This window comes from Vipera ursinii, assembly GCF_947247035.1.
Source record: "Vipera ursinii genome assembly, chromosome: 1".
Lineage (NCBI taxonomy): Eukaryota > Metazoa > Chordata > Lepidosauria > Squamata > Viperidae > Vipera > Vipera ursinii.
The window spans coordinates 284,087,706-284,109,476 of record NC_139512.1 but is presented as its reverse complement, the minus strand read 5'-3'; the positions used below and the strand labels follow the sequence as shown (position 1 = coordinate 284,109,476).

At 37.5% G+C, this 21,771-nt stretch overlaps 1 protein-coding gene across 2 annotated transcripts; it reads right to left on the bottom strand.

The window, feature by feature from the left end:
• Positions 1-1,008: 1,008 nt before the first annotated feature.
• ABCB10 (ATP binding cassette subfamily B member 10) lies at positions 1,009-21,302 on the bottom strand. Of its 2 annotated transcripts, XR_014490672.1 has the most exons (14): positions 20,798-21,302; positions 16,962-17,162; positions 14,813-15,015; positions 14,439-14,573; positions 13,681-13,827; positions 10,784-10,919; positions 9,996-10,091; positions 8,286-8,495; positions 7,702-7,781; positions 7,264-7,444; positions 5,738-5,781; positions 5,010-5,044; positions 4,348-4,488; positions 3,285-3,412 (listed from the first exon to the last, which is right to left on the bottom strand). XR_014490672.1 is itself a non-coding variant. In XM_083348257.1 (13 exons), exons 1-13 carry the CDS (start codon positions 21,147-21,149, stop codon positions 3,160-3,162), a joined length of 2,073 nt encoding a protein of 690 aa, XP_083204383.1. In that variant the 5' UTR covers positions 21,150-21,302; the 3' UTR covers positions 1,009-3,159. The 2 variants fall into 2 exon arrangements, 1 of the variants encoding a protein (XP_083204383.1); XM_083348257.1 differs by lacking the exon at positions 4,348-4,488 and having other exon boundaries at positions 1,009-3,412.
• Between the last annotated feature and the right edge of the window lie 469 nt (positions 21,303-21,771).

Below are 21,771 nucleotides of genomic sequence, written 5' to 3'. Positions count from 1 at the left end.
GAACAGCATCATGCTGCAAGCTCTAGCTCTTTTCACTGTGTTGTGTCCACATATAGAGAGGGTGGAGCTTATGGTTTGATAAATCTAAATCATGCAGATACTTTTGCACAGCATGTTTACACTGGGTAGATGCAAGAAACTGACTTGTAAATCAAAATTATAATTTTAAAATGTGTGGGCTGAGATTATGAGTCAAACTCTTAAAAAATCTGGAGATGTAAAGGGCAAAACTGAACTTTGGATTTCATTCCCAAACAGTGGACAACACTCACCATTTCTGAAACATTGGAAAATCAATATAATTCATATTATCTGTCTCAATTAATAACAGTTGTATAATAACATGATATAACCTGACATATACCATGATCAAATATCAATTACATCAATGGAATATGTGTATTTAAGAGAGATGTTTTTGCTCCAAATGATTTTTTTTATTGTTGCACATCTGCTTGGGGTCTGCTTCAATAGAAAGACAGGTTATTGGAAAGTTTGAGGAGAAAAATTGATATTCCCAGGAAAATGGGAAGATAGACCAGAGAATAAGTGCCAAGGGAACACTGTCTTTCTTGAAAAATGTTAAGGCTACATATGCCACAACAGGGGGAGGGCCTTCTCTGTGGGAGCGTTGGCCCTGTGGAATCAACTTCCCCTTGAGGTCTGGATGGCCCCGGATCTCCGGTCCTTTCGTCGCGGCCTTAAAACATCTTTTCCATCAGGCTGACCTGGACTGACGATAGGGATTTTTAAATAGAATATTTTTAATATTTTATCATTGGGGCTTGTTAGTTTAATCTTTTTTAACATTTGTATTATTGTGTTTTATTGTTCTTAGCCGCCCTGAATCTTTCGGGAGATAGGGCGGCATATAAGTCCCAAAAATAAAATAAATAAATAAATAAATGTACTGCACTTTTCATATCACAATGCGTTACTGGTACCCCGTATACTATTACTCATTTTAATAATGAGAAAACGTAAGGATAAACAGGATAAAAATAAGAATGGAAAAATGTCATATATAGTTTATTAATACATTTTATTGTTATACAAAATATTACTGACAAGAACTAGGGAACAAAGAATACAAAAATGTTCTTTATATCAAAATTAGTTAAGCTTGCTTTAGACTGCATTACTAAATACTTCATTATCCCACTGTGTATCCCCTTGGAATTAAGAATTAAGAATGGTAAGAACTGATTCTTTGCAGGACTAAAAAACTATTTTTGTTCTGGTCAGTTGCAAAATATCCCCTATATTAAATAACATTAAGACAATTGAGATTTAAAAAAACTACAGAGCCATAAGCATGGTGCCAATTATAGCCCTCATGGCCACTTGAATGGAACATAAATCATTAGTTTCAACTTTATGTGTCACTAAATTGGAAGGACCAATGATAATGAAGTATGTTAGTGAAGAAAAAATCCAGACGTTTTTCTACAATATTTGAAATTAATGTGAAAATAACTGAATTTCTTCAAAATAATTGATCATTACGATCAGTATCATAATTTGTGAAAATTGTGAAAAGTTTCATTTATATACCAACATTCCAACAATGGAAATCTCATGGAAAGAAAGCTCCATGAAATTTCCATTTTGTTCTAATCAATAGTATTATATTTATGGGGTCCTTGGTGCTATTTGAGCTTGGTTGTTTGCTTGCAGACAACAATTTAGAAAAGCTTGGGACAGCTTTGGGGCATCCAATAGATAAGTGTCCTAATTTCTAATCTAATCTGACTTCAACCCATAGTATATGTGCATTTAGGGCCACATTATTTTTTCCCCTTCTCTCAGTATGATTCATGACTTCAACTTAGTTAGAAAATGTAACTATGACATTTTGGAATCAACCTTTGATAAGTCAATTTAGAGAAGTCATTATATAAAGACAGTACTGTGTACCATCATATCAACCGAATATAATGTGAAATTATGGGAATATGTTTCTTGCAGTTAATATTCTTTGAACACTTATCATATCTTTGGTTTATCTACAATACTTCCATTTTAAACATTTATTACATCATTCAGGGAATTCTAAGTTCAACTCATTGTGTGTTACTGGTGGCACATTAAGTAATATTATCGTTTCCCACTTTCTTACCTACGTTTAGCTGAATACTATTGAAAATATAATATTGACGATCCTTTCCCTCCATCTGTGCATATGGTGGGAAGCAGTATGGGTTTCTGTATGAGTAAACTAACTACATTTATCAGTAGATTGGCTAGATAGTAACAGACTGACCAGGTTTGCCAGTAATTAAAATGAATTTTTAAAGCATTATTGTTGTTTTCCCTTAAAGGGGAGAGTCCTTAAAGAGAACAGGTCTTATGTTTTCTATGCTACAAAATGCTGATCATTTTAAAAAGGACATGGTTAAAGGGAAAATGGAATAGAGTGGTTTGAAAGACAAAAGACAAACATACATCAACATATCATCAGCAAAACATAATTTGCTGGATAAGCTATTTCTTGATACGCAGTCAAGAACCTAAAGAAATCAAATATTTTAACATCAGGTATGTGGTAGAATTTACTTTGACTAATAATATTCTTCTTTGCCTTAACGTTATCCGCAACATGAGGGTTTTTGATTTTGTGAATCCAATTTGTCTTCATAGTAATGATAAAATTATTAAAATCATAATGATTAGTATGAAAAGATATTTGGGGTGAAAATAAACTAGTTGAAAATTCAAAGTAGGCTTCCAAATCATAAAATTAAATTCTGCAAGCACTCGTGATATATCCATTAATCTAGGGATCAGCAGTATGGTACTTACTGTACTCCCATGTAGATCCTTTACAAAAACTTGGCAAACTTCTTAAATTTCTTGGATTTGGGAAGGAGGTAACCAGGTTATACAACAGCACCTGGGTCTGGAAAGTATATCTATCCCTGCATTAATCACATAGCAACTGTAGAATCTTAAAAACAATTCACTTTTGGATTGCACCACAATATAATTTCTTAAATGCTTTGAATAAAAAGCTTAAGATAATAAATTTTTGCAAATATCTGAAGTACACTGAAAAATATATACAACACATTTATTGAAGCATAATTTAAATTCTTGGAAATATTACATTTTTCTTCCCTAGTTATACCTTTTCATTCCTTTTTTTAAAAAGGATATTTTTCAATTAGATGCAAAATGTTCAATATTTTGGATAAAAGACTGTTTTTTCATTAATTTGCTGAAAAGTCCATTTGGGTTTGCAAGCAGTGTTTCATGCTTTCCACACTCAACTATTCTGCCTTGGTCCAGAACTGCAACAGAATTAGCATTCTGAATAGTGGAGAGTCGATGTGCAATAATAAGAACAGTTCTGCCTTCCATCAGCCGGTCTAATGCTTCTTGGACAAGATACTCATTTTCAGCATCCAAAGCACTAATTAATGAATCGAATGGAAAAAAAAGGTTATTCTTCCCATTATGAATCTGAATGTAGAGACTTTACTAGAGCATAATGGCCTGCATAATTTTTTTTTCATTTCATTTTCATTTAAAATTTGGATTTTTTAAAAAAATATTCAATGGTGTCGGGATTTTTTAAACAAAAGCAATTATTTTAATTTTTGAGAGATTTAATTTCAACAAAGAGAGCCCAATATTTCACAGACGATGCCCCCCAAACTGAGTTAAGACATTCTCTTTTTTTAATCTGCAATTTAAATACCTCATTAGAGTGTGAAGAAGTATTATAGATTCATGAAATAGAAATGACTTAGGGAAGCATGACTGTGCTATCACAGGGGTCCCCAACCCCCGATCCATGGACCAGTACCGGGCCATGGCATGCCAACAACCGGTCCACACAAAAAAGCAAAGCGCCATCCGTGGGATGCAGGCAGGACACAAAACCACGCACTCTCTGGTCCATGGAAAAACCTTTCTCCACGGAATTGGCCCCTGGTGCCCAAAAGGTTGGGGACCTCTATGCTAGCATACTGCGCTGTACAGACACTACTCATCTTACAATCATTTATTTAGTGAGCGTTCAAAGTTACATTGGCACTGAAAAAAGTGATTTATGAGTCTCGCCATTAGAGTATCTCAATGGTCACATGACCAAAATTCGGATGCTTGGCAACTGGCTTGTATTAATAATCGTAGCTGCAGTGTTCCAGGATAATGTTTTGCCACTTCTGATAAAGTCAGTGGGGAAGCCAGATTCACTTAACAACCATGTTACTAACTTAATAACTGCAGTGATTCACTTAAGAGATGTGGCAAGAAAGTTCGTAAAATGGGGCAAAACTTAAAACTGCCTTGCTTAGCAAATGGAAATTTGGGGCTCAACTGTGGTTGTAAGTGGAGCACTACCTGTAGTACATATGCAGTCTTTCAGAAAGCAGGGAAGCCTGTATACTTGTACAAATCCAGCTATAAAGTCTGTTCGATTTACATCTATCCTGAGAATTGCATCCTTTGGTCTGGGTCAGATGAAAAGTAGTTTATACTGGCCTGCAAGTATCCAAACATATTAGAGCACACTCTTACAAATCCCTTCTATGGAGTTGGCTAGAAGCATTATATGTATGCACAACTTCAAATTCATGAAAAGACATCTGGAATAGCATTATGTGTGCTTAGGCAGGCACATTTGGAATTCTGGCAGGATGTTCTGACATGGAAAAAAATACAGTAGCTGCTGTGGGACAATTCCTATTAATAAAATGGTTGCCCCAGAAGGCATGGCTGGTCACAAAACACTAATTACTGCACAACAACTTTATGAAGTTGTTCACTTTTCTTTTGGTATCTAGGATGCTGAAAAGAAGAGTTATCTGAATAACGGGAGAAAAAAATGGAAGCTATAAAAGAATATTCCACAATGAGGAAAATACGAGCAATGTTTTGTCACAAAATCAATAGTAAAGATACCAGAAAGCCTCGGGGGGGGGGGGAGTTGGATATTAATTTAATAAGGAACAATTTCAACATTGTCCAAGCTACCCATAATTTTCCTAATTTTTATTATTTACCTTGTTGCTTCATCAAGAAGAAGAATTTTGGGATTCTAAAAACAGGATGAGTACAAAAAGGTTGAGATTAGAATTTACTTCATGTAGATTTTTTTTAAAGGAACACCACTTTTATTAGAGGTTTTAATAGGCATCAAGAGATGTTTTCTCTAAAGCAATACTAATAAATTACTGAACTATTTTGTCACAAAATACAAGAAAAGGAGGAGGGAGGGAAGGAGAGAAAGAAAGAAAAAGAAAAAAGAAAAAAGAAAAAAGAAGAAAAAGAAAAAGAAAGAAAATCAAGCTAGAAAAGACTTATCTTTTCAAAGCCTTTTTCTTTTATGTAAAAGCTTGGTCAAACTTTAGTATCTATAAGACATTTAAGACATTGCATCTTTAAAATAACCTGCAAACTCTAGTACTATTATATAGCCAACCATCCCACTTAAAGAACAAGAATCTTTTTAAAACCATAATTAAAATTATTGCCTTCTTAGGTTAATGAGTGGGGGTTTCCACACCTGGTTGTCCTAGAAAAAAACTAGAATAAGATCCAATAATTATAAGATTTAATGACAGAAAAGTAACAGACTCTTAAAATATACATAATAAACTGTATACTGAAAGAATAATGTATGAGAACTATCCTAAAATGCAATGAATGTGTGAGAGTTCTTATTTCTCTTAATTCAACTAATTAAATCATTTTTGTCACATATTTTCCTTTTGTCTATTTAAAGGCTTACCTTCAGAAGAGCTCGAGCAATTGCAATTCGCTGCTTCTGCCCACCTATAATAAAAATACATTGTATTCATTTTATGTATAATTATTTATGGTGTTTGTGTTTTTTTTAAAAGTACTCTGCCATTCAAAACAAATGACTTACAGGTTACTTTTTTATTTTCTCTCACCTATGGAAAATCGGACTTTAATGGAGAAAATAATGACTGCACTGCAGTTTGACAACAAGATTATTTTAAGTATTTTAATAAAATTCAAGAGATGATATTGAAAACAGTACAATAAAGCACATGCAGTTCTAAGAAAAGGTGTCTAGACCAAAGTTTCTCAACCTTGTCAACTTTAAGATGTGTAGACACTTAGAATACTGGCTAGGGGATTTTGGGGAGCTGAAGTCCACACATCTTAAACTTGCTGAGATTGAGAAACATTGCTCTAGATCAGCGTTTCCCAACCTTAGGAACTTGAAGATGCTGGCTGGGGAATTCTGGGAGTTGAAGTCCACGCATCTTCAAGTTCCTAAGGTTGGGAAACGCTGCTCTAGATGTTGACAGAATAGTATTTGTTAGCAGAACAGAATTTTCTCTTTCCCCTTCTGCATCTCCCATAACTAGCCTGACCACATTTTCTTGGGGGGGGGGGGGAAGTAAGACAAACTTGAAAAGGGGGCAAATCTGAAATAGATTGATAAGGATAAAAATAGTTTATATTTATAACTATGCTTTACAAAGGAAAATTCAGGAGTAAAATCAAGGAAAAACTTTGCCAGAAAGCCTACTGTAATAAAAATATCTAAAATCAAAGAGGATCTTATTTTAAAAAGACAACTCAATTTCCACATTTTTCAATTAAATGCGAAAAACTTCAATTTGCACAGTAAAAATTAAATGAGCAAAACAAAAGACAAAGTTTTTGAAAAATAAATAAATCTAAAGGACACTTCTGAAATACAGGTAATCCTTGACTTGTGAGCATGTGAGCCCAAAATTTCTATTGCTAAGTGAATTTTGCCCCATTTTAGGACCTTTATTGCTACTTTTGTTAAGTGAATCACTGCAGTTAAGTTAGTAACAAGGTTGTTAAGTGAATCTGGCTTCCTCATTGATTTTACTTGTCAGAAGGTTGCAAAAGATGATCATGTGACCTCGGGACATTGCAACCATGAGTCAGTTGCCAAGTATCCGAATTTTGATCATATGACCATAGAGATGCTGCAATGGTCATAAGTGTGAAAAATAGTCATAAGTCACTTTTTTCAGTGCTACTGTAACTTTGTACAGTCACTGAATGAACTGTTGTAAATTGAGGACTACTTGTAAAGGACTGCCCTTTATAATAAAGGATGTATGGTCACTATATCCCTATCCCTGAAATCCCTTGGGAAGGTCAGAAGAAGGTCAAAAGGTCTGTTTAGAGCAGATTTGTGTTATAGCAAAATGAAATGCGCAGCAGAATGAGACAGGAAAATGTAATTCCTTCTATAACAGCCATGAATTACAAAAATTAGATGTCTAAATGATGTAGTCTTACCAGAGAGAAGAACACCTTTTTCTCCAACTAAGGTATGGAATCCTTGTGGAAAATTTTGGATAAAATTAGAAGCGTTTGCAATCTTGGCAACTCTCTCAATTTCTGCAGGAGTTACGGTGGATGGATCCTCTGCACCATAGGCTATGTTTTCAGCAATAGAGCATGAGAACAGAGTGGGTTCCTAAGGTATGAAAAAGCATAAGGAATATGGCAACACAGGTACATATATATGCCCAGATGAGATCATAAATTAAATAAGTAACATGTGACCATAGAAATTAAAGGGAACACTTTTTGTCATAAACTGTGATGAGTACGATTGCTTTAAAGGGGCATGAGGCAAATTCAAACGTGAAGGGGCAAAAAAATAAGAATCCTGACATCTCTAAAGAAATTAGGATCAGCAAATACTGTAAGAAAACTTTGCTTCTCTTTTACCTGACTTACTGTTCCGATATTAGTCCTGAACCATAGTGGGTTAAGCTGACAGATATCAACCCCATCAACAGTAATACTTCCTTCAATAAATTAAGAGAATGTTAGATAATATATTAGACAACGAGGAAGAAGAGAGAAAAAGTATACATAATGACACTCTTATCAAATTAGATTTTTTTTAAAAAAAATATTCTAGGCAAGAACTGATTTCACCTTGCATAGAATAAGTGATTTCTAGAGACATTTCTCTTTCTAATATAAGAAATTATGATTCCAGCACATTCATGTCAAATCCTATTAATTTAGAAAAGTGTAGGAATGAGCAGTTTATATATACATTGCCTGAAATATTACCTTAACTGTAAAAATACAAGATGAGTGAAACATAAATATGAATTTGTTGTTTATTATTGCTCCCTTTTCAGGAAGTTATAAAATGACAATGATGCATTTTGTCTCAACACCCTTGTAAATAGTCTTCCAACTGATTCTACAAAGGTCATACTTCTCCAAGAGCAAATTGTGTTTTGATCTCTAATCAGAAGTATACCCAGCAACATATACATACAACGACATATAAATACCTGAGAGGGGATCATAAAGCCTCAGGAGAAGAGATACAACTGTTGATTTGCCAGATCCACTGGGGCCTACTAGGGCCATGACAGAGCCTGCAGGCATGCTGAGAGAAAAGTCTTGAAAAACCAACGTTTCTGGACGTGTTGGATATGCAAACGTGACATTTTTAAACTCAAGGGCACCTCTGAAAGCATCCTGGCTTAATACTGTTCCCTCTAAATAGACAAAAAATCCAAAAATGAAAGTAACATCAATAGTATATCATTCAAACACATATTAGTAAACACAAATACAATTATTTACACTAAAAAAATTACTAAAAGAAAACAATTATGGTCAACATGACATTTGACTAAGATTCTGTAAACTAGAGGTACATGAATCTGGGCATTCTTAAAGATGAGTCATCCAGCAATTTGGGCTTCTCTGCTTATAGAACAAAACATGAATCCCAACTATTGGTACATTCAGGAAATGAAACAGCTCCTTTCCTGGTGCCCCATAGCATAACATTTTTAAGACCTGCCAGTTATGGTCAAGTTGGATCCAAAGGCATTTATTCTTACTTCACCCCAGAATTAATATACAGGTAGTCCTTGATTTATGACAATTGGGCCCAAAGGTTCTGTTGCTAAGCAAGACATTTAAGTGAGTTTCGCCCCATTTTATGATCTTTCCTGCCACAGTTTTTAAGTGAATCACTGCAGTTGTTAAGTTAGTGACCTCGTTTTAAGTGAATTTGGCTTCCCCATTGACTTTGCCTGTCAGAAGGTCGCAAAAAGTGATCACATGACTCCAGGACACTGCACCTGTCATAAATATGAGTCAGTTGCCAAGCGTTTGCGTTTTGATCGCGTGACAATGGGGATGCTGCGACAATGTTAAGTGTGAAAAAGAGTCATAAATTACTTTTTCAGTGCTGTTGTAACTTCGGTCACTAAATAAACCGTTGAAAGTCGAGGACTACCTGTAACTAGATGAGGTTTTCAATAATAGCAACAAAGTGATCATGATGGAGAATAGGAAACAAAAGGTCCATGATTTATGAAAGAAAAGGTAGAATGGCACAGCCTACATGTCACAGCTAGAATAGAAATCACTCCTATTCCTGACAAGGGATTGTCAAGTCTTGAATCATCTCTTTATGGTACGTATGATGTTACTGATCAGAGTGCTAACTTCGCTTCAATTTCTATTCAAATTGTCGTAAGTGTGGTACTTTTATTGTGCTTTATTGCATTCTGTATTCTGCTTTATTGCAGCCAGACTACTTACTGGAGGGTGGTGTTTGTGTGTGTGGGCATGTGTATGGTGTTTGTGTGTGTGTATGTATGTTCCCAATAACAATAAAATAGCCTTAGAGGGCTGCTGAGACTATAGCCAGTAACATAATGACACTACAGTTATTTTCATCTCTGGAAATTTAGTTTGGACTTTAAACTGTCATAAGATGTGAAAAGTAATTTGTGGAAGTTACAGAAATGTTAACTGTTTAAAAGATACTCACAAAGCCTGCACCATAACCAATATATGTATTCTGTTGTATCGAATGAATATTCTTTGGAATCATTTATGATATTAAATGTGCAATTTGCTTACATTCTTTATTAGAATTACTTCTAATTTATGAGAATGTTAGTTTTTGTTTTACAGTATACTGCATGATGGATGGATATTTTACCCTCTTAAACAACTGCAAAATATAAGGACATTACCATTAAAAGGTAGCTGTGGCTTTCGATCAATAAGTTCCCACAGACGCCCTCCTGCTCCCAAACCTTTCATTAAGTCAGTATAAAAAGAGCTTAATCCTAGGAAAGAAAGAAAAAAGTATCCCCTATTGTTATACATGTTCAAAAACAGGTATTGCATGTTTGTTAAATCAGCTGTGCCGATCAGTGTTCAAACAGCCAGCCAGTACAGCTAAATAAAGCATAACCTAAGATTAGGTAGTTTAAGACAGGAACAAAAATTGGGCGGGGGCTCTGCTTTTCTCCCTTCATTTTCACCCCCTAGCAGCAGAGAAAGTGAGCACATAGCCTGGAACTATTTATTGCTTCCTTTTCCTTTTAATAAATAAGATCCATAAAACGGCTGGCAGGACCAGCTCTGAGTAGGTTATCTCTCACATTCATCAGGGCTGGAATTTGTACACCCCTCTCAACTGTGATAACTTTTAAGATTCCCCTGCATCTAGCTGGGGAATTGTGGGGATTGAAGTCCACACATCTTAAAATCGCCAAGGTTGAGAAACATTGGGTTGGATGAATGCTCTTGCTGATCCCTGAGCCCTTTAGCATCTGAAGAACTGTTCAGTCAGTTTGGTGCAACAAGAGCTGCTCTGTAAGGAGAGGTTAACATAGGACAGACAAGCTAGCAATTTTGGGAAATGTACTTGACATATCTACAGAAAGGGAAATTGGAGTAGGTTGGTCTTTTGGCCTTCTGATCCGGCATCTCGTCTATCTATTTTTCCCCCAATTTATTTTTAAGAATATATTACCTCTAATGCTTATGCCAACCCAGAAAGCGTACATTAAGAAAGAAGACAGTTCACCAACAGTCAAATGGGCACCACCCATCAGTAATCCTCCTTTGTAGAGAACCAAAAGCACAATCAAATTGCCTGATAACCCCGTCTGTAAAGAAAGAAAAGGGAAAAGCTTGTAAGCCGCCCTGAGTCTTCGGAGAAGGGCGGGATATAAATGGAATTAAAAAAAAAAAAGTGCTGATTTCAGGATTTAATGTAATTCTTTAGATTTATGGATGAACATTGCGAGAGAGGGAAGAACAGGCAATCCTTGATCTTAGCCTAAAAGAAGATCAAGAAACCTATTATAATAGTAGTCTTAGTATTTAGAATTCCATAATTTAGAATTATGGAATTATTATGGAATTATTATATAATTTAGAATTATTAAAATTTAAAATTATGGAATTATTATATAATTTAGAATTATATAATTTAGTATTTAGAATTCCTGTACACCGCCCCGAGTCCCTTGGGAGAGGGGCGGTATATAAATCCAAATAAAATAAATAAATAAATAAATAAATTAAAAATACCAATCCTTTAATACTGATTATTTTAGGAGATTTTTGGACACTTTTATATGACTAGCATTTTCAACATCTGATCCAGAATCCAGTTTCAAATGCACCTAGGAAGGCTTTGATGATTTTTTTTTAGTTCTACTCAGATTTTAAAGGCTGCCATCATAGGTGTATTTTTACATGGTTGTAAACTTATAGAAATCTAGAAGCGCCAGCCAGCCAGTGTTTTTAACTTTCTGGCCAATAGCTGAGCCCAGAGAATACCAGCCAATTAATGATCACTAGCTAGCTAGTAATGAAGTGTTTCATCCCACCACCACCTTCAGATTCATAGCTAAACACATGCAATATCTCATTTGTCTTTTCACAATAAAACAGGACGAACTACTTGTGTGTGCCTGTGCTTCTGTGCTCACCTGGGTAGTAAATTTCACTGCATTTCAAACTTAATGAAGGGTTCAAGGGCGATAAGAACATTGAATGTGAGAAAGACCATTTCTTGGTAACATCAGAAATAGATTTTGGGGGAAAATAAGGAACATGGAAGGAATGAGGTGGGAAAATACCCCAGCACAGTAGTTCAAGTAGACTGATTGCAGGAAGAACAAATGGAAATACTATATGAAAAAGAATCTGAATAAAACAGGAGAATAAATGGAAGGTGCATATATGAACTGAGCGTGTAGAAGCTGTTTAAAACAATCTGGAAATAATTTAAAAGTATAGTAGAAATATATGGAGTATATTAATGTGGCATACGAAAAACGATGCTTAGCACAATGATGGCAAAAGAAACTGGATGAGGAAAAATGCAAATGGGAAAATTCCTGCAAAAAATGATGAGAGAAACGCATTTTGTAATGTGCATAGAGAGGAAAAAAAGATAGTTGCAAAGAGAGCAAGGAATGATTAACATTAAATAAGACAAATAAAATGCACAGCAATTTTAATGGATATCTCAGAAGTGGATGAAAGAGGGTAAACAAAGAATCTTCACCAGAGCGAATGGTAGATAAAATTATCTGGGACGTTACTGAAACGAGGAAATGCTGGAAGGAATATAGTATTTGAGAGATCTCTTATGAGAATGACAATGGTATAATGATGGGTGGAACTGAAACTTCCAGTATTATTGTCCAAGAAAAAAAATGATGAAAAATGCAATGAGAAAGTTGAAAATGGCTAAAATTGCAGGAATATACAGTGTAATTGAATAAATGTTAAAATATGTGGTTTGCTCACAGAGTGGCTGGGTAACATTTTAATTTTCCGTGAAGACTAAATCAGTACCCCGATGTTTGGAAAAAGTGTTCCTTTATACAAAGGGAAAAACCCACAAGGCAATTAATTTGGTGGGAAAGTGGCAGGATTCTGACTCAAACGTGTCAACAGATGACAATGACAATTTGGGGGAGTACTGTGAGGCTTTATGCGAGGCAGGGGGTATACAGATGAAACTTTTTGCTGCTTTCCAGGCCATGTAAAAAAAAAGAATATGTGTTTTGCATCTGTTGATTTAGAGAAAATATATGAGCAACTCAATAGGCTTAAGTTCTGGAATGCTATGTAAATATGGAGATGAAGGTTGGAATGCGGTAAAAGTGATGGTTAAGGCTCCAGACAAGACTCTGGGAGACGGTGAGTTCTAGTCCTACTTTAGGCATGAATCCAGCTGTGATGTCTCTTTGCTTGTTCAATGCATCAGCAGCTCAAAACATGAATGCCTGTGGTGATGGAAAAAGTATGTTTGTCAAGAGCATTAACATATGTATATTTTTGTCCACAGACAATGCTGGTTGATTCAAAAAAATAAAAAATAACATGAGGAATAATAAATAGGTTAGGAGAAAGGGGAAGACTAAAAAAGTTATGTTTAAAAAGAGAGAGGTTAGAACTTTAGAGGACAAAAGGCAACATCTGAAGCGGTATACAGATGTGGTAGAAGGCAGATGTTTCGCAAAGGTAGAAAGTTATGGAGAGGTACAGTGAAAAACGGTAAATTGTAAATTAATTTCAGTTCTATTTACTTTCCCGCGTAATTTTTTTCTTAACATTTGTGATTCTTTTGCCTGCTCTCTGCATAACTGAGGGAGATGGGTGCTTCAAAAATGTGGTAAATAAAACAATAAAATAAATAATGCTGTTATCTAAAAATGGAGTAGCTTCACAAAAATGTATTTATAAGCTGTTACTTATAAATATTTCTGTAAACCTATTTAGTACGTTAATTGATGGTCATGATAAAAGAATATGCAACTACAGATATATCAAAATAACAATTTAATTGTTCAAGGAAACATTCATCAGAAAAACACAGATGATTCCTCACCTTCTTCATATACTTACTGCTCCAAAGAATCCTGCTCGAGCCATTGCTTCCTTTTGGGCCAATTGTAGCACATACTGAATCTTGTTCTCATATTTTTCCATTTCAGTTAACTCATGACCAAAAGCTCGAACTGTTCTTAAATTTCCAATCCGTTCTTCTGCTAACTGCAGTCAACAAAACGTAAAAATTAAGGTATTTCCCATAAGACTTCCTGGATTGCCCTCCCTGCATATTTTATTATACTAACAGTGGATCTTTTCTGCTACACTATTTATATAGCCTAGAATAGATGCACTTATCATCCTGTAATACCCTAGAAAGCTAGGGAATGTCAAATTTTTAATGTCCATTCACAAACTTATATTAAAACTGCGTCTGTAATGAGCTATTTCTTTTTAAACCAGCCACAATTAAAACATACTTTCAAAGCGTCTTTTATCTAAGAGTGTGCATTTCTAAATACATTTGGCAGCACATTATAAGCGAAGACAAAGGCAAAATCCTTTTAAGAGGGCAGCTTAATTTGTATTATCATGTTAATCAGATTAGGTCAATTCACCTTGGAATGCCCAAAGAACAAATTCTTCAAGCATCTTGAGCTATAAGATACTTTTGAGATCTGATTGTATGAAAAGGAGTACTTCAAATTGGAGAATTACAAGGATGGTTATGCAGAACCTAGTGGGAATTTGTGGGAGATGTGCCTGAAAGAGAAACGCTGAGAGCATTTCAGCACCATCTTTCAGCATTCTCACTGGAACAACCAAGAACCTACCTGTGTGGCTTCTGCAAGGGAATCCTGTGTCATTCTAGCCAGTTTTCGTAAATATGTTCCATAAATCACAGCTATGACAGCCAGAGATGGTACTACAGTCAGGACGAATGTAGCAAGTTTGGGAGACACAAAAAACTAGAAGTAAAAAAAGAAAAAAAAAGCAGTGATTAATTTTTAAATGCAGTTTACAGAGGCTTTGCTAGATTTATAAATCAAATGTTTCAAATTCTGGGAGTTGAAGTCCACAAATCATAAAAGGGCTAAGTTTCAAGACCCCTTTCAGTAAAGGTATGAAGATGGGACGATGGGGGTGGGGAAACAGCGTTATACCAAAGGATCTGCGGAAATGGAAGGAGAACAATGCAAACACATACCATCATCCCGATAGCAGCTGAGGCCTGTCCTACAGCTCTTAACCCATCCGAAAGGTTTTCAGTGACTGAACGGCCCAAGAGAGCTGTGTCTGAAGACAAGCGATTAATCAGCTCTCCAGTGCTGGCTTTGTCAAAAAAAGCTACTTCTTGTTTCAAAAGAGAACAAAATATTGTTGCTCTTAGACGGTTCACAATTCTTTGCCCTAAAACAGTCAAGGAGTATGGCAATTAATAGACAGGATTTTAATATGTTTTTTAAAAAACACTTAGCATGAGCATTCACCAAAGTTATTTGCAATAATTCAAGCTTATACCCTGATGTCCTTCAGATCTATTCACCTGTCCCAACTGTGGGTGATACTATGGGAGCATCTTTTTCCAACTGCCTAAGCAGGATTTCACATTGGATGTGCTTCAACTGTCTGAAACCAAATGTGGATAAGATTATTGCATTCTTCCCTGGTCATCATATTCCTCCACCCTTCCCTGTTGCTTATTTTGAATGTCAGGACTACAGTACTAGCTGCAGATCTCTCCAGCTGTGAGGAACCTAGGAATCACAATTCAATGAGGGTGCATATGGGCAGGGCCAATTATTTCAAGGATCTGCTGAGAGATCCCGTCCATTTGTGTTTAACCAATTCTCTAGCTAGGGTTATTTGACTCTACTACTATTAGAATAGCCACATCTTGGTGAAGAGATTTTCTTCATCCGTTTCAGTTCTGTGGAATAGATTGTCACCAGAGTTATGTTTGGAATCAGATCCATCAAAGTTTAAAAAGCAATAAAAATGTTTCTTTTTCGTGGGCTCCTGTGAAGCAGATTTAAAATTAAATGAATTCTAACCTATTACCTATATTGAAGTGGTTTTTACATACCATGTACGATTAGTATGAAAGCTCCTTACTTTATATTATGATGTGTTGTATGTCTTGTATTGTTTTGTTGTATTGTATTGTATTGTATTGTTGTATTGTGTTCCAACTGTAATTTTATTTTATATCCGCATTACGCTCAGTTATAAGCTCACAATCAATAAAACTAGCTACATTATAGGTAGTCCTGACTTAGGACAATTGAGCCCAAAATATAAGTTAAGTGAGAATTTGTGATTTTGCCCCATTTTACATTTTTTGTTAAGTGAATCACTGCAGTTGATACGTTAGTAACCTGGTTGTTAAGTGAATCTGGCTTCCCCATTGACTTTGCTTGTCAGAAGGTTGTGAAAAGTGATCACATGACCCTGGGATGCTTCAGCGGTCATAAGTATGAACTGGTTGCCAAGCATCTGAATTTTGATCACACGATCATGGGGATGCTGCAAAGGTTGTAACTGAAAAACAGTAATGAGTCACTTTTTCCAGTGCCGTTGTAACTTTGAATGGTCTCTAAATGAACTGTTGTAAGTCAAGGACTACCTGTATACTGTTACTAGATCCTATTTATCAGCATCAAGAAAGAAATGAGGGTCCTTGGCGCTCTCTGAGCTTGGTGGTTTTCTTGTAGATGTTTCATTACCAAACTAGGTAACGTCATCCTTCGGGAGAAGGGCGGTATAAAAATATAAATAATAATAATAAAAAATAAATAAATAATAATAATCAGTGCTAGTTTGGTAACGAAACATCTGCAAGAAAACAACCAAGCTCAGAGAGCATCAAGGATGCCACAGTTCAATCCTGAGCTATAAATATTCTCTTCTATTGGTAAGAAATGTATTGTACAGAAAGGCAGGAAGAGAGAAAGAGCTGTATGCATATATGAAATACTGGATCAAAAAGAAATATTGGTTAAAAAAACCCCAAAAATTGTTTTGTGCATCTTGCTAACAATTTATGGGACATGATTTTGTGGCAGAAAAGGGCATTTCAAAGCCCTTTCACTTTCTTCTTGTTTTTTTCTCATTGTTCCATAGAAATTATTCTGTAATTTCTTTTGGTTTCAATAGCACAATTTCTATGGTTGGAAAAAAATTCAGGTCATGTGTGGATGGCAGGCTACAAATGGCTCACCCTTGTTCTGATAAAAAAAGCAGCCTGTCCATTCAATGGCAGGAAGCTCGCTCTGTATCTGGCTCTGTATTTTGAATATCTTATTTATCACTGGCTTATATAACTCACTAAACTATGCATTTTTACACCCAATTACCTGAAATCTGCATGAGGTAGACACGTATTCCATTGGCAGCGGCACCAAGCATAAATATTCCAGTTAATAAGGCACAGAGTGTGGATAGGTTCTCTGCAAGTTCACCGGTTTGATTTGTGTAAACGACATCAATAACTTTTCCCAAGAAAAAAGGGGCAGACATAGTGATGACACTGGAAACAGCCAAAAATCCAATAGCAGCTGTGTACGGTTAAGGGGAACAAACATACCGTCTTTTTAGTTATTAATGTAAGTTTTAGATTAGCATTTCATAAAATACTTGAGCTCTTTATAGAAACAATTCAAAGAAATATTTTGAATGTTAACATTACTCTGGTGGATTAAATTGAAAATTGTGAATGGTAGCCTTACTGTTTTTTTGCATTAAATGCAAGGTATTTTATAATCTCCTGCTTGTCAATTTAGCATAATCCCAGGTAAGTGTGGTTGTGTGATGGACTGCATCTTAAAAATTAATAAATATTGCATAATATTACCAAAATCCAATGCATCAGATACATAGAACAAAACTCCAATTTAGTGATCTATTTCACAGTAACCTAGTTTACACAATAAGCTACACTGATTTACACTGATGAAAGGTAGAAACCACAATTTACAAAGCTTAATGACTCAGCTGACACTATGCTAAATAAAAATCAAACAAGCCACTATTTGTAACCCAGGTCAGTATTTTAAGGAACCTAGCGTAACAACTTGAAAGGACCTCAAACCAAACCCCACTTTTGTAAAACTTCCAGTATCTTTACCTGTAAATTATATAAGGGATCATTTTACAATCCCATATATGTAAACTACATTATGAATGCTACTTACTTTCTATTTACATTTAAATAATTCATTCACATTAAACTTTGATTATTTTCAATTTACCCTGCCCTAGTACTGCTGCAAAAATGAAATACTCCATGAGCTAAATCCCTATTCATTCTTTTTTATGCAGCTCTTGAACTATATATGGATTCAAGTTTCATCGCATTCTTAATGCAGCAATTTAATAGAACAGTTTCACCACAACCTGAAAAGAATTTTTTTTTTGCAGTGGGTGCAGCTGTGGATATTATGTAATTTGATTTTGCAATATGGCATAGTATCTAGCACAAAGTATCTTTAGTAATACACCTAAAAAAACCAAATGGTATTACTGTAATGATTGATCTACAGGCACTATATCAAATCAGCAAGAGATTTTGTCAGAAGTCCCAAAAAAATACAAGCCAAGACTGGCAATTTGGACATGTAATGGCTTGGTACTAATGTGTGCCAACATAGAGCACAGTGGGAAAATGATTTGAGCTTTAGTTTACTTCAAAACTCCCAACTCTCTGGATTTGCAAAAATGAGAATCAAAACCTATTTTTCTGGTGCACCATGTGAACATAGCCTGAGTGAGGAGGAGAGTTAGCAATTCAGATGGATATTGCTTATTGTTATTAATAGTACTATTAAGGTAGTATTTATTAAATCATTTTCATATAAATGTTTGGGGGGTCAATAAACAATCTGAAATTTCATGTGTTGAAAAGCTGAAGAGTTTGGGGATCCTTAGCTTAGACCAGGCCCCCTCATATCTAGGATTGCCAAGAGTTAGCAGCTAACAATGTTTCCTTTATTCACAGCATTTGCTGTCATATAGAGACTGTCCAGATTTTTTCACCCTATATTTGATTGTCCTAGCACCCCTCAAATGGCTCCCCAAAATCTTCCTATTATTCAGAGGTACAGAAGAAAAATAAGAAGCAGCAGAGCTCCCTCTAGAAAGTAAACGGTGAGAAATGCTGACGTTGTAACTTATGACTTTCAGAAGATACTACAGGTAGTCCTCAACTCACGACCACAATTGAACCCAAAATTTTTATTGCTAAGCAGGACAGTTGTTAAGTGAATTTGTACAACTTTTCTTGCCACAGCTGTTGAGTCAATCACTGAAATTAAGTTAGTAACACAGTTGTTAAGTGAATCTGGCTTTGCTTATCACAAGGTTGCAAAAGGCGATCACATGACTCTGGGGCACTGTAACTGCCATAAATACATGCCAGTTGCTAAGTGTTTGAACTTTGATCACATGACCATGGGGATGCTGCAATGGTCGTAAATCTGAAAAATGCTCATGTGTCCTTTTTCAGTGCCGTTGTAACTTCAAACAGTCAGTAAACGAATGGTTGTAAGTAGAAGACTACCTGTAAATTGGAGTACTGAATACTATATACACAGTGCTGCAGTGTGCAAATGAAAGGGAATTGCAAATCTGATCCAGATACGGTGGGAGCAGGAATAACAGAATAATAGAGATGGAAGTTTGGAGGTTTTCTAGTCCAATAGCCCAGGATTATGTGAGGAGGTGAAAGAAATGGGCTTGAAATCCGTGTAGATGCTGAGTAACCAAAAAAGCTAACACAATCCTTGGTTGTACAAACAGAGGCATAGAATCAAAATCACGTGAACTATTATAGTACCACTTTATAAAGCCTTAGTGAGGCAACATCTGGAATACTGCATCCAGTTTTGGTCACATCGCAAAAAAGATGTTGAGACTTTGGAAAAAGTGCAAAGAAGAGCAACTAAGATGATTAAAGGCCTGGAGACTAAAACATATGAAGAATGGTTGCAGGATTTGGGAACGGCCTGTCTAGAGAAAAGAAGGACTAGGGGGGACATGACAGCAGAATTCCAGTATTTGAGAGGTTGCCACAAGGAGTTGGGGGTCAAGATTGTTGGGGGCAATAAGTTGACTTGGTAAAAATGCCACTTGGGGGGCCCCCAAAAGCCCTAATAAGCAGGCATATACATAGAATGAAGGCTATTGCTAAGCACATTGATTTGTGCTTTAGATTGTAAGCCACCCTGAGTCTTCGGAGAAGGGCGGGATATAAATGGGATTAAAAAAAAAATATTTTCCAAAGCACCAGAAGGCAAGACAAGAAACAAGGGAAAGAAACTAACGAAGGAGAGAAGCAACCTGGAATTAAGGAGAAACTTCCTAACAGCGGAAAAACAAAACAACCAGTGGAACAGCTTGCTGTCAGACATTGAGGGGTGCTTCATCACCGGAGGTTTTGAAGAAGAGATTGGACAGTCACTTGTCTGAAATGGAACAGGGTCTCCTGCTAGAGCAGGGGTGGGGGTAGGACCTTCAAGGTCCCTTCCAGCTCTTTTCTGATTTGACTGATTTACTGAGTAGATCCAAGAACTTTGGGGCTGAGATGAAGCAGAGTTGGGGAGGAAAAGGCAACGGCAAGCAAAGGAGACCAAGAGCAGCGCCAGGGCATCACACGGTGGGGATTTGCTTGAGCCAACGCTGGGGTGGAGCGAAGGGCAGGGAGATGGCCGGAAGGGAACAGGAACAGCAGGTTCGCGTCCCACCAGGCTCAAGGTTGACTCAGCCTTCCATCCTTCCGAAGTAGGTAAAATGAGGACCCAGATTGTTGGGGGCAATTAAGCTGACTTTGTAATAATGCCGCTTAGGGGGGGGGGGGCCGAAAGCCCTAATGAGCAGGCATATACATAGAATGAAGGCTATTGCTAAGCACATTGGTTTGTGCTTCTTAGATTGTAAGCCGCCCCGAGTCTTGGGAGAAGGGCGGGATATAAATGGGATTAAAATTAAAAAAAAAATAAAAACAGCAGCTACCTGCGGGAACAGCAGCGTTCCCTTGCCACCTGCGGGAACCGGTTACGAATTCTCGGGGAGGAGAGAGGTACATTGCAGGTGTAAAATCAATTCACCAACCGGCCCGCGCGAGGAGGGGTGGGGGGCAGCGCGCGTTGCAACCCGAGAGCTGCGGCCGAGGAGGCGAGAGCCGGGGAAGAGATACCTGACAGTTTCCAGCGCTCCGGATACGCCAGCGCCAAAAGCCTCTTAGCGTCCGAAACTTCGCGCTCGTCCGGCCTTGCCGCCGGGGGCCGCTCGGTTCCTTGAGGGTCGCCCGGCTCCTTCCGCGAGGATTCGGCCGCGGATGCCCAGGAGGAGGAGGCGGAGCGGGCAAGGGGCGGCACGTGGCGGAGAGCGCCGGGGGGCAAAGCAGCGACCCCGCGCCTCTCCGCGGTCCATGCCGCGCTGCCGGGGCCCGCTGGGGGAAAGAGAAGCCGAGGCCGGGAGCAGCTCTGCAGGCTCTGCCGTCGCCACAGCCGCACCACCAAGGGAAGGCGGAGAGCCAAGCCCGCCATTAAGCCCGCGGCGGATTCCTTCTCTCTGGCCGAGCGGGCGGAGGGCGGCCCCTCACGGGCTGGGTCGGCGCGGCCCCATGAAGCGCGGCCCAGCCCTCGCTGCTGTCCGCTGATAAGGCGCCCGCCGAGGCTTCCTCCTCCTTTCCCAGTCGACCGCCAGCCACCCCGGGCCGGGCTCGGAAGCCGGCGGCGCCCTCTACTGTTCCGGGTCTCGCCCGGCGTTCAGCCAAGACAGCAAGCCGTAAACCGCGCTTTCTGCACCACGGCGGCCGAGTTGGCGCGGCGTGTTGACTGCAAGCCGGCCGACCTTATGTAACCAGTTTTATTCCATAGTAAGAATCGAAGCCAGCTCGGATTCTCGAGGCCTGTCCGCTGGCAACTGGCTTAGAACACCAGCATGTAGAACTGGTGTTCGCTTTCTTTTAGGATGTTTGATTTCACGGGCTAAGCCGCGTGCCTGCCCCTCCCAAGATCCTGCTTAGCTTTTTGGCCTCAACCTCTTCCGATAAAAATAATATTCGGGCATAATATTTAATTCTTTTTTTAACTTTTGTACTTCGTTTTTATATTTATTGCCCTGTACACCGCCCTGAGTCCTTCGGGAGAAGGGCGGTATAGAAAT

Excerpts from the sequence above, each read along its gene's own strand:
- ABCB10 (XM_083348257.1), bottom strand. The coding sequence starts at position 21,149 with ATGGCGGGCTTGGCTCTCCGCCTTCCCTTGGTGGTGCGGCTGTGGCGA. Across the intron at positions 15,016-16,961 it reads CTACCTCATGCAGATTTCAG|GGCAAAGAATTGTGAACCGT; the intron begins GTAATTGGGTGT and ends TGACTGTTTTAG. Across the intron at positions 10,920-13,680 it reads GAGCAGGATTCTTTGGAGCA|ACGGGGTTATCAGGCAATTT; the intron begins GTAAGTATATGA and ends CTTTCTTTACAG.